At 44.6% G+C, this 12,696-nt stretch overlaps 1 protein-coding gene across 1 annotated transcript in view; it reads left to right on the top strand.

The window, feature by feature from the left end:
* The window catches only part of PDGFC (platelet derived growth factor C), a gene marked incomplete in the record, with an annotated part of 190,771 nt that overhangs the window by 94,368 nt on the left and 83,707 nt on the right, over positions 1-12,696 (top strand). The window contains 1 exon segment of the mRNA XM_015429785.1: positions 10,459-10,654. Coding sequence (XP_015285271.1) covers positions 10,459-10,654 — 196 coding nt within the window.

Here is a 12,696-nt window from a genome sequence, read left to right as displayed (position 1 = left end):
ATACCCCTTAAAACTACGGGATCTCCCTCGTCCAATGCCGTGCATGTATTTACCCGAATACCCCATGGCAGCCGCCGTGGACGCAGCTCCAATTCTAAACGAAGGGGTCCCGAAGTGGAACCCGCCCAGCCCCAATCGATTAAGCGCTCTCCGAGTCAATGACCCAAATTGAAATTTTGTCCTGCTTCACGGGACCACTCGTCCTAAAATCTTTTTGACTCGGAAATCGTTCGTCCTGTCCTCATGCCCACCACTTTAGCTGCGAAGGCAAGGGCAGCCAGCTTACACCTTATAGAGTGAACTGACAAGCCCTTCCGCTTCCAATAGATGCAAAACTGCATGAGTTGGGACACTGGAATCGGCCAAACATGCAGCAATCCCGCTTCTTGCCTAAAGGTGACAAATTGCTGACCCGCCAGCCCAGTTTGAAATTATGAATAGCTGCTGGCTAACTGAGCCAAAGCAGATTCCCTCCGCTGACTGGCCCACTGGTCCTTCAGCCACACCCCCTTCCTCTGCCCCTCTCCATCCAGTGTGCCCCCACTTTAAATTATCTAGCTGCAGGACTGTAGTTGGGGAAGAATCGTATCTCCCATTATAGGACAAGCATGTGGGGCACAGAATAGAAGATTAATTTATTCCTGGACTTGGAAACAAAAGGAAGAGGGACGAACTGCATAGGAGGTGTGACTGTTCTTGGAATCAGAAGTTAAATCACACTGTACAAAACATGAGGCTTTGGAGTTTGCTGATCCCAATTATGAGTGTAACTTCTGGGTGAGTTAGTGATGATAGGTTAGGTTCCTCCATGGGTAAACAAGTGGGTATGCAACAGTTTATATGATTAACCTTTCTGAGCCAAAGGGACATTGCTGCCATGAGTAGAAAAAAGATGAAAAACATAAAAAGGTGAAAATACAATGACAGTTTACAGCTCAAGCACCTAGTAGTTCAGATCATGTCCTGTTCACCAGTTGAAAGCAGGAAGCTGATAATTTGGCTAGCTGTTCTATGTCCAAATGAATTTTGAATGACCATTTCACATTATTTCTTGCACATTTATGCTGATTTTTATAGCAGCAGCTGCCTCCCCTGCATTTGTCTGCCACTGCTTCTGTTTTTAAAAGGATGCAGCTAAAAGAAAAACAGAATTTGCCATGAACTGAGACTTATTACTTTGGTATCACTGAATGGTTCTCAGGATAACATGTTTTAGCACATGATGGAAAGCGTAGTTCCAGTAATTGACCTCAAACCCAACAGCTTGCTGTGGTTGCCATGTAAACAAAAAATTCAAATTGGCACTATTGCACCATTAAACTATTTCTACTGTTAGGCAGTATTCCTGATGTCCTGGCATGATAATGCAAATTGTCTCAAACTGTTAAAAAAATAGACATATACTTCCTAGGGTCAGTAAGCAGAGAGGGAACAGCTATTAAGCTACTGATTATAGTATTCTTTAGCAGCTGCCGCTGTCCAAACCATCCTCCTTAAAATTAGGAACATGGTTCCAAGAAGAAAATTCTATTTGGATTGAGAGTGCTTTTCCCTCTGTTTACTTGTGATTACAGAAGACCTTTGTATCCCCCACCACTTAATTAGGAATGACACCAGCAATATGTCAGGTAACCCTCTCATAGATCTGGAATGTGGAGGGGTATCCTCTTTCTCGATCTCAGCTCTTTCCTGCCCAGCTACTGTGCGCTATCTTATGCTTGACCTTGCAGATGTTCCAGCTCCTGTTTTCAAGGCTGGGAACGTTAACGGCTCCTCTGTTATGCCCGCTTGCTTTGCCACGTGCGCAAACTATTTCCATTGGTTTCAGCTTGTGGGGGGGAATGTTTGATTTCACTGTAAGTCAGAGGCCCTTACACTGAAGGTTATTCCTGACACAGCCTGTACACGTATTCTTTAGTACTGGAACCACTAATAAACAGTTATCTTCTTATGAAACCCTGTGTGGTGTGACCTGACTGACACAATATTACCTAGAATTACTGTTATGGTATAATAGTGTTATGGTATACATGGACATCATGGGATGGCCAATACAGAAATCAAATCAAATAGATTACATAATTATGTAATTATTATGGTTTGAACTCTGTATATCTTTGAGCATTGGTGCCAAACCTTTAGTTCTGACATGAAGAAGTCTTAGCTTGAATCATCTTTACTGCTTAATATACATATCACTGCTAAGAGAGTGTTCTTGAGAGTAACTTTGTTCAAGAGTCTGACATAGTGTCAGAACTCCCATCCTCTTCGATTGTCACACCACCGCCGTGGTGAGTGATGAAGGCGAGGAAACTGAAAAGGGGATTGGGACACAGACCACCTTCTCTGCCCATGAACTCCCTGCACCTAAAGACAAGGAGAAACGTGCACAACTGAAAGAAAAAGGAGTGGCACTGAAGGAGAAGGGAACGAGGCTGAAGGAGTCACGCCAGGACTATATGAGATGGGATGACCCTGACTGGCTGCTGACCCTGGGGCTATGAGTGTGGTGAAACTGACCAGAGATAGACTGGAGGCGAGCCTCAAGATTGTTCCATGATGACCCAGACTGACTGCGAGTGGCCGGAGTGATGATGGAAGAGCAGGGTCTCAAGCGGTTTAGGATGAAGTTCAGAGGAGAGTCGGATGAACTGTGGTGGGACACCAGGGCAGTTCTGGAAGACCTCCCCGTGACCATAAGGGCAATTTTGTGGCAAAAACTACAGGACCAGCCCACTTCACGACCCGCTCCTGTGGAGGCCCTTCCTAGCCAAGCACTGCCGCCACCTCCAGCACCCCAACCCAGACTGGGCCCTGCTCCTGAACAGCCACGAGACACCTTGGAAGCAACATTCAGTGACCATAAGGGCAATTTTGTGGCAAAAACTACAGGACCAGCCCACTTCACGACCCGCTCCTGTGGAGGCCCTTCCTGGCCAAGCACTGCCGCCACCTCCAGCACTCCAACCCAGACTGGGCCTTGCTCCTGAACAGCCACAAGACGCCTTGGAAGCAACATTCAGCGGGTCCCCAGAAAAGCTGGCATTCTTCGTGCTGCAGGTGCGAAAATTTCTGAGAGAGTGGGGGCCACACCTTCGCATCTGATAAGCATCACATTGATTACATGGGGTCTCAGCTGTGGGATCATGCAGCAGACTGATTCATGGGGCTGTACGACATTGGGGACCTGGAGCGCTGTAATGTGGATGCCTTCATGCGGGCCCTGAGCAGGTAATATGGGGACCCATTGGAGTTGGAGTAGGCGAGGACCCGACTATGGGGCCTGAAGCAGGGGAGCTGCTCAGTCCAAGAGTTTTTGGATGAGTTCAAGATGCATGCCACCAAGCTCCAGGGGTGGCCTGAAGAGGTGCAGATCAAGTTCTGTCCTGTAGGGCTCAACTACACTGTACTTGCTAAATTGCTGGCCCAAGACAACCCCTTGACTCTGAATGGCTGGATTCAGGTGGCCTGCGAAGCGGAGAACCATTGCAACCTGTTGAAGATGTACCATCCCAAGCCAGCGGTAAAACCTTCGACAGGGAAGTTAAAGGGGAAACAGAGCCGACCTCAAAGAGCTGGGTAGGGCGGGATATAAATCGCAAAATAAATAAATAAACTGTCCCTGGGAGAAGAGCCCCAGTGGGGTGAAGAAAGAGGAGCATCAGGGACTGGGGAAGAGGAACAAGCTTCTCGGGAGTCGTCCCAAGCCATCAAAAGCTCTCCAATTGGGAGAGTGAGAGGAGCTGGAGGGAACCTTGTCCAGCGAGGAAGAGCTGCAACAGCCAACGGAAAAAGGCCAGGACTTGCTGTGAAGGGCGCTAATGGCAGGTCCGAAAGTCCTCCGCACCAGAATTGGTGAGAACCTCTTCCCTCCTCTTTTACCTGACTGTTACTGTGGTTTACCCCACGGTGGGTACCCACATCTGGATGTGGCCTCTAATTGACTCAGGGTGTACTCAGGACTTGATTAGCCCAGCCCTGGTGACTGGCCTAGGGGCTAATGTGCATGAACTAGATGAGCCACTGGTTTTCTCACAAATGGACGGAACCCCCATTAAAGGGGATCCCTGTCAAACTGCACAGTCCACCTGCTGGTAGTGGTGGCCTCCCACTGGGAGCTGCAATTGTTCATAGTTATTCCCTCTGCTAAGTTTCCAATGGTGTTGGGGAGTCCATGGCTCCAAGCCCATGATCCCTATGTGCAATGAAGTGCTGGAGCTTTACGTTTTCTGGACTCTTGTTGTAAAGTGCACACCTGGAATTCAGAGTGGGGGAAAGTGCCCTGCCCCGCACTGGAGTGCATGTGCCTGGCCAGTGAGGAGCTGTATCTTATACCCCCAAGTACCAGGATTTGGCCAGAGTGTTCGAAGAACAAGAGGCAGATGAATTGCCCCCTCACCGAAAGACTGACTGTGCTATTGAGATATTGCAGGGGCATAAAATGCCCAAGGGAAAACTTTATTCCATGAGCCCAGCTGAGAAAGAGGAGTTGCAAAGGTTTATTGATGAGAACCTGGCCAGATAATTTATCAGGCCAGTGGACTCCCCATTTGCTTCTCTGGTGCTATTCTGGAAAAAGAAGGATGAGGGTTTGAGGCTGTGTACAGACTATCGAGGGTTAAACACAGTGTCTATGTCAAATGCCCACCCCTCCCATTGATCAATGACTTACTGGCCAAGGCAGCCCAAGGGCATTTTTTACTAAACTGGACTTAAGAGATGCTTATTTCCGGGTACACATCAGAAAGGGGGTTGAATATAAAACAGCGTTTAACACTCTGCTTGGCCAGTTCAAATACTTGGTGATGCCATTTGGATTGGTTGGGGCCCCAGGGGTGTTCATGAACTTGATTAACGAAGTACTGCACAAGTAGTTATATAAACGGGTGCTGGTTTATCTAGATGATAGCTTGATCTAGTCAAAAGATAAGGAGTCACATGTGCAGTTGGTGCAGGACGTGTTGAAAGGCCTTTACAAGAACCACCTGTTTGCAAAACTCTCTAATTGTGAGTTCCATAGGGAGGAGCTGGACTTCCTTGGGTGCCGCATTTCTGGGAATGGCCTGGGCATGGATCCCTGTAAAGTACAAGATGTGGTGGGGTGGGAAGCCCCTCAGACAAGAAGGCAATTACAATCGTTCTTGGGGTTCGCTAAATTTTTACCGGCCATTCATTCCCAACTTTGTCCAGGTCACCCTACCCCTTACAGAGTTGTTGAAAACAAAGGGGTAAGGGGCAGGATTGTAAGAAGCCAAGCAGTAAGTTGCAATGGTCCTCTGAGTGTCAGCAGGCTTTTGGCTGGCTAAAGGCTTTGTTCACCTCAGAGCCTATTTTATAACACCCCAATGAAAACAAGCCATTTGTGGTCCAGGTGGATGCATCTGATGTGGCTGGGGGGGCATTTTGCAGTGGTGGGGAGGACAGTAACCTGCACCCCCTGGCTTATATGTCAAAGAAATTCTCGGGCATGGAGCAAAATTGGGCAGGATGGAACAAAGAGGCCGCTGCCATCAAGTTAGTGCTCACTACCTGGCGACGTTGGTTGAAGGGAGCGCCGGTGCCTTTTGAGATCTGGACTGCTCATAAAAACCTGGAGGCAAACAGATGCAATGGGCAGAGTTTTTCTCCAAGTTTTGATTCACTCTGAAGCACCTCCTGGAAAGTCAAATTTTGTGCCTCCCCCAAAATTCTAGTCAATGGGAGGAGGTGGTGTACTCAATGTTCATGCCCACCCAGCTGGGGGGAGCAGTGCTGATGTGCAGCTGTGCGAGGGGGGTCCTCTCAGACTTCTGAGCCACGGGAGAACTTCAAAGCTACCCTTTCCAAAACGGACCTGGAGGAAATAGATGAAGGTACCATAGAGCAACGGGAGGATGGCTGTTGGTACCATCAACATAAACTGTTTGTGCCACATTCGTTGACGGGGGAGGTCCTCTCCATGGAACATGGCAGTAAGCTGGCTGGTCATTTTAGGTACCTAGAGACTTTACATCTCAACCAAAGACAATTCTGGTGGCTGCACATGCAGGCCAATATATCGCAATAAATGTTCTCCTGCCAAGTGTGCCTAATTGGTAAAAGGTGGACTGGGAAAACCCTGGGGTTGCTACAGCCCCTGGAGACCCCAGAACAGCCATGGGCGATCATTTCAAATGACTTCATAACTGATTTGCCACCTAGTAAAGGAAAGACTGTTATTTGGGTGGTGGTAGACCTCCAAACAGGCACATTTCATTCTGTGTAAACAGTTGCCTACAGCCAAGAAACGTACTCAATTGTTCCTGCAGCACATTGTGAGATTGCATGCAGTGCCCCAGAAGATCATAGCTGACCATGGGTCACAATTTTGTAGCAGCGTTTTGGAAGGAACTGTTAAAGCTGCTAGAGGTTAAGCAGGGACTGAGTAGCACGTACCACCCAGAGACTGACAGCCAAACAGAGAGGACAAACCAAATCCTAGAACAATTTTTGAGATGCTTTATAAACTACCAGCAGGATGATTGGGGGAACTTACTCCCTTTTGCGGAGTACAGTTATAACAATTTGGTGCACGGATCCTCTGGAGCCTCCCCTTTCAAAGTGGTGCATGGGTACGAAGGAGGTCCCTTGCCCACAGTGACCACAGAGGGGACAGGTTCAGGAGATGTGCAGGCCTGGTGGCCCAAACTGATCCAGGGATGGCCTGCGATTCAACAAACTCTGACCAAAGCTAAGGAGGATTACAAATGATATGTTGATAAGGATCGGGCCCCAGAATGGGACTTGCACCCTGGGGACTCTGTACATTTCCACAAAAAACCTCAGAGGCTTGCAGCCTGGGAAAAAGCTGGGGTGGAAATATCTGGGGCCTTTTAAAGTTGTGAAACTCATTAACAGAGTCGCTGTGGAAGTAGAGTTGCCCAAGAACTTATCACATCCATCCTATTTTCCATTTCAGTCTACTGAAGAAAGATCCGGGACCCTCGAAATGGAGACCTCGTCCTGCAGCTCCCCCTCCCCTGATCGTGGATGGGGAACTCCACCAGGAGGTGGAGGAGATATTAGATTCTAAAGTAAAGAGGGAACAGTTGTATTATCTCATCAAATGACGGGACTTTGACCCAAGCCATTAGTTTAGGCTTTTTCTCAGCTCAGGAACTCTACTGAAAATACAGGAGCTGTCCAGTTTTTTAAAAACCCTTGAGAAATGGCACTTGAGGCAAATTAACTTTTATTACATAGACACGGAATATATGTATAATAGAAATAGTCAAAGTTTTGAGATTGCTGAGGTAAAAACTTTCTAATATTTCAGAGTTGAATTCTTAGAACATTCAAGAGAATGTATCTGTAGTTTTGTTTCAAGGCTTTCTATTTCTTTGAGAGGTGCTTTAATATATTTCAGCACTAACACAGTTCTTATTGATGTTTCTAAGTTTCTTCCTTCAGATACTAACTCCTGAGGTGTCTAAGCTACTCTCTATTATGACAGACCAGGGTTCTCTTCCCAACCCCTTTCATTGGCAGGAAGTTATTCTCCTTGTCCCTAAGAAGCAATAACTCCTGTTACTATTTGGCTTCTCCTGGAGTTCTCTCTAACTACCCAGACCTTCTGCCAAATCCTTTTCCAGTATCTGTTGTCTGTATAAGGCTGTGTTGTGCCTTTTCTGAGAATTTAAGTTCTCCCTCAGAGCAGTTTTAATATATTTAGACAGTGGGGTTTCTCTTCTTCTTTCTGTAGAAGTTCTTTTCTGACTACTTCTTGACAGAAAACACTGACTCCCAAATGTCTTTTTCCTCAGAAGCCAAACCCTTTGGCTACTGATACAAACATTAGTAAGACCAAATTGCGAAAGACCTAATGGCAAAACACCTCATTTCCCACAAGATCAGCAGTTTTATTTTCTCTCTCAGCTGATGTTGGCCAATCAGAGAGTGAGCAGAGCAGCCAGTCACCCAAGCTCTTCTCTCCAGGGAAGATTAATTCTTGAATGCCCTAACTCTCTGATACAAGCAGCAATTGAAAAAGCCTGCTTTTTCTGTCACACTTTGCAATACCTCATTAAGATCTCCAATGAGGGTGCCCCCCTCATCTCTTCCATGAGCTAATTCCACAGAGTCTGAGGCATGATGGAAAAGGCCTGGGCTCTTTTTAGTTTTGGTCAGTCACATACTTTCAGGTTAATCTACCTCACAGTGTTGTTGTGAGGATAAAAATGAGGGAAGGAGAATGAAGTAAGCTGTTTGGTCTTGACTGTGGGGAAAGGCAGGGCATAAATGAAGTAAATAAATAATAAATATAACTGAAGATGGGAGGCAAAGAAAAGGTAGGTTGGTGAATGGCTGAAAAGAGAATGAGGCAGGGAAAGGGGAAAGGATACGAGGGTTGCCAGAAGGAGGGAAAGGGGAAATAATGTGGGGAGGGACATACAAGGGAAACTGATGTGCCCTCCACAAGTCTTTGAGAGTTTCCTACCATGTAAGTGGGTCTGGCCCAGCAGCCAGTACTGCACAACTGGGCCACGGTTTTCCTAGGTAGAAACTGCCTCGGGGGGAACCTGAAGACAGAGGGGCAGATAAAGGTAGAATGGCTGTTGGATGGGAAGGAGGAAAAGGGGAGGGGCTATTTTAAATAGTGAGGGAAGGGGAAATGAGATTTCCCCCCCCCCCACAAGTCCTTGCAAGTTTTGACTTATAATTGTTATATCACCCGATATTATGGTAATACTTTGTGGCAGCCATTGTCCTGCCCTCTCTGCCACATTTTCAAAGTTTTAAATGTTTCCTGAATCATGATAATGTAACTCATTGTAATTCTTCCCTTTGTGTGGTCCATGTGTCTTGTACTCCACAGGGAAAATGTTTTTTGTTTTTGTACAGAATCTTTCTGTGCACCCATGGTGCCTGCATACATAGCTGGTCTCTTGGTCGATACTGTCTGAATGAGCAGAAGAGTCTGCCACACCATCCATACATTACATAAATATCTCTTTTACCTTCCATGATAAGAAGGGGCAAAGGAAGCTCCCTGTTTTGGTGGACATTTGGTGGCTTCAAAAAATCTCTAATAAATACCATAAAATTTCAAACACCTCTAATAAATACCATAAAATTCCAAACACAGCCTTCCAATTGCAAAACTGCATGTGTATACATAAAGTGCAAACCAGTTGACTATAATAATAAAGGATGTAAGAAGTATAAAGGAATTAAGAAATGTACTAGAAAGGTGTTAGTATAGATTTAATCTGAGATCCATCTTTGTATATATTTAGGACTTCTGTAATTTAAAATGTTGCCGTTTAATAAAGAAGAAAGTTTACAAAATTATAAACTAAGGTTGATTACCATTAAAACTGTAATAGCTTATCAGAATACCTAGAAGAAATAACAGTGGTTCTTAACAATTTAGGCAACAATAGTAATCGTGCCAATTTCTCTGTGCTCTAAATATTCTGGGTTCAGAACTATTCTATGAACATTTCATGCTCTACACCATATTCCTGCTTCTTCGTTGCTCACCCAGTTTGGGCACTGGGTCAGATCGAATTTTGGGGAAGGCTGAGCTGGAGTACCTGCCTCCCCCCGGTATGGGACTCTAATAAGGGGTCTTGAGGGTGGGGCTGCTTTACATTACATGCAGCTCAGGGGCTGGCATGCAGCGCCCATCCTCAGATGGCAAGGGAATCACGCAGTGGTACATGCCCATGTGGACCCCTGGACATTTCATCCCATAGTGCTCCCCCAGTAGGTGGACTGGGATGAGGGGTTTCATCATCACCCAGTAGGGGGATTGCCCAGTTTAGGTTCCATGCCCCATGCTGCGCCAGTGCTTCTATGACTATATTCACGTTGCCCCTGAATGTGAGCTGGCTGAACCCATTCGCAGTGGAGGGCGGGATAGAAATGTAATAATAAGAAAAAGAAAGGCTGTGGCCATTTCCTCTACAAGTTGGTGTGGTCTGATTGTTGTCCTTCCCTTCACTCTTGCTCTCTCCCTTGCACCCTCAGTTCACAATGGATGCTTAAACTCATGGTTCTCAGCTAAGAATTGTTTTGTAAGCAAGTTCACGGCATACATAGAGCTCCTTCATTCAAACAAAGCCTCCCAAGATTCTACTGGGCATGCTGAAGTCGTTCAGCATGCTGATCACTAAATTGGAAAATGTATCATTTTAAATTCCCTGGGTGTGGTATTGGGGGGGGAGGTGTTAGAATTCCATGAGGTATAGTCTGTTGCAAATCAAGGCTATTAAGTCACAACTTCACAAAAGATGTTATGTTGCCCTTACATTCATCAATTTATTGGGCCAGTAGATAGGTTTCCTTTTGTAAATGCTTCATCTGAGTAATAGGCTTTTAATTTGCAAAGAAAAAAATATTTTCTGAGCTTTTAAAAACTTTATCTTGTAGTCCACTTTAAGACACACAACTCATGTTTGATTAAACAAACAATATTTTTGTATGTATTTATTACAGGAGTGCAAGAACCTCAGCATGAGAAGATTATTACAGTATCTGCTAATGGAAGTATTCACAGTCCTAAGTTTCCATATACTTATCCTCGCAACACAGTACTGGTGTGGCGATTAGTAGCTATTGAGGAAAATGTGTTGATACAGCTCACTTTTGATGAGAGGTTTGGGCTTGAGGACCCAGAAGATGATATCTGCAAGTAAGTACTATTCGGTTTATGCAAGCCTAAAGGAAGTGATGATTGATATGCTGATCATAGTGTGATCTGTCATTCCAGACTGTTAGTTTAACAAACCTCCCCATGTTGATCATTGTGTAGCTTTTACATAGTGCATGTAGTCTGTCATAAAGTAAAGGGCAGTAATACAAGTTTTTGTCTAACATTTCCTGAAAAGAATATTGTTTGCCTTAATAGCAGGAACAAACTTTACCTTCATTTGGTGAGATACAGAAAGCAATGCTATAGAAGTGAGCAGTGACTCACGAAAGCTCATATCCTGCCAAAATTTTTGTTAGTCTTTAAGTGCTACTGGACTCTTGTTCTTTTCTGCTGCTACAGACAGACTAACACAACTACCCATCTTGATCTAGCAAGCAATGCAAGATAGAACAAATACAAAAGACAAAAGTATATTAAATTTAGCAGACAGTTGTAAAAAAAGTCTATATCTGGAACAATTTAACAACCCTTACCACAGTCCACTTCAGATACAAAGGCTGAACATGATTGTGCTTTATACTGAGCCAGATCATTCATATATCAAGGTCAGTATTGTCTCATCAGACTGGCAGTGGTTTTCCAGGATTTGAGGTAGAAATCTTTCATATCTACTGTCTGATCCTTTTAACTGGAGATGTCGGGGATTGAATCTGGGACCTTGTGCATGCAAAGCAGGTGCTGTGTTCCTGAGCTCCAACCCATCATGTTCTTTTAGCTGTGCTTTCAACTTTCAGGTTTTGCAGTTGGAGTGGAGTGGTAGTATGATGAAGGCTGTTGCCCTGCCCCAAATATTTAATATGTAACCAGGGAAAGAAATCTAAACATAAAAATAACACTATCTAGTGAACTATAATCCCTGCTTGAGGTTGATATTTGAGAGCAAATATGGACCTCATGAAACAGACGTGCCCTATTTTATTAACTCTCAAGAAGAGGTGTGTAATTATTAACAAACCCATCACTTCTAAAGTATTTCAGATTGGTGTGTTATTTTTTCTCTGTATTAGAGCTAACAAGATCTCAAAGATGTTGATAGCTTGTTGTTGTTGATATCTCAGTCTTACAATATAGCTCTGTTGTATAAATCCAATTGTCAGGAGGCAACGTATTTTAAAAATGGTATTACTATATTTATACATATTGTGGACAGTTGTATAACTTTTAAAAATTGTTTAGTGCAGTGTATTGTATGTGCTCCTTCTTGTGCAGCTTATTTTATGTGTTCCTTTGTATGTAGCTATTGTCTTATCAGACCTACTATGCATTTTTTGTTCATGCAAATGCATTCCTTTTTGCTTATGTGCTTTATTTTCTTTGTGTATAGCAATGCAGAGAGACAAATTTAAGGGTGGGGGGAACCCTCCACTTCCAGAAACTTTTATTGAAATACCATGACTTGTTATTCCCAGATAATATTGGTGGTGGAAAATGCTGTCAAGTCACAGCTGATTTATGGTGACACTGTAGGGTTGGTGACACTGGTGACACTGCTATGCCTATGCATAGCAGCCCTAGAATTCCAGGGTTGCCTCCTATTCATGTACTAATGAAGGGTAACCATGCTTAGCTTCTGAGATATGACAAGATTGGGCCATCCAGGCCAAGACCAGATTTCCCCCTAAAAAGAGCCCCCTGGTAGAGGAAATTAGGATCAGTGCCTTGACCTTGATAGGTTATTTCATTAAAAATGTCCCTTCCCCAGGCTGCTGTACTTTGATAGGGAAAAATGACAAGTAGCCTGTCTTTTCTCTACTGGGACTGGAAGTGAATTTGAGCTGACTTATCTTTGTTAATGTTAGTGCACCAGAATAAGGGGTTTGTTTGTTGGCTGGTATATTAAATAGATCCTACAGTGACATGATAAAGTGGGACCTATGTTTGTGGCTGAGCCTCCGTAGAACCATCCATCATACATACATTGAACTGATTAGAGCTGAGAGATGGATTGTGTGAGTTGGCTTTTCTTGTATTGTGAGTTTGGTTAGCCAAGTCTAGGACCCTGAGTAGAGTCTGAAGGTTTG

The sequence above is a fragment of the Gekko japonicus genome, unplaced genomic scaffold (genome assembly GCF_001447785.1).
Source record: "Gekko japonicus isolate JY-2015 unplaced genomic scaffold, Gekko_japonicus_V1.1 scaffold1005, whole genome shotgun sequence".
In the NCBI taxonomy this organism is placed as follows: Eukaryota; Metazoa; Chordata; class Lepidosauria; order Squamata; family Gekkonidae; genus Gekko; species Gekko japonicus.
The sequence above is the reverse complement of the archived record's forward strand: the minus strand, read 5'-3'. Positions and strand labels throughout refer to the sequence as shown.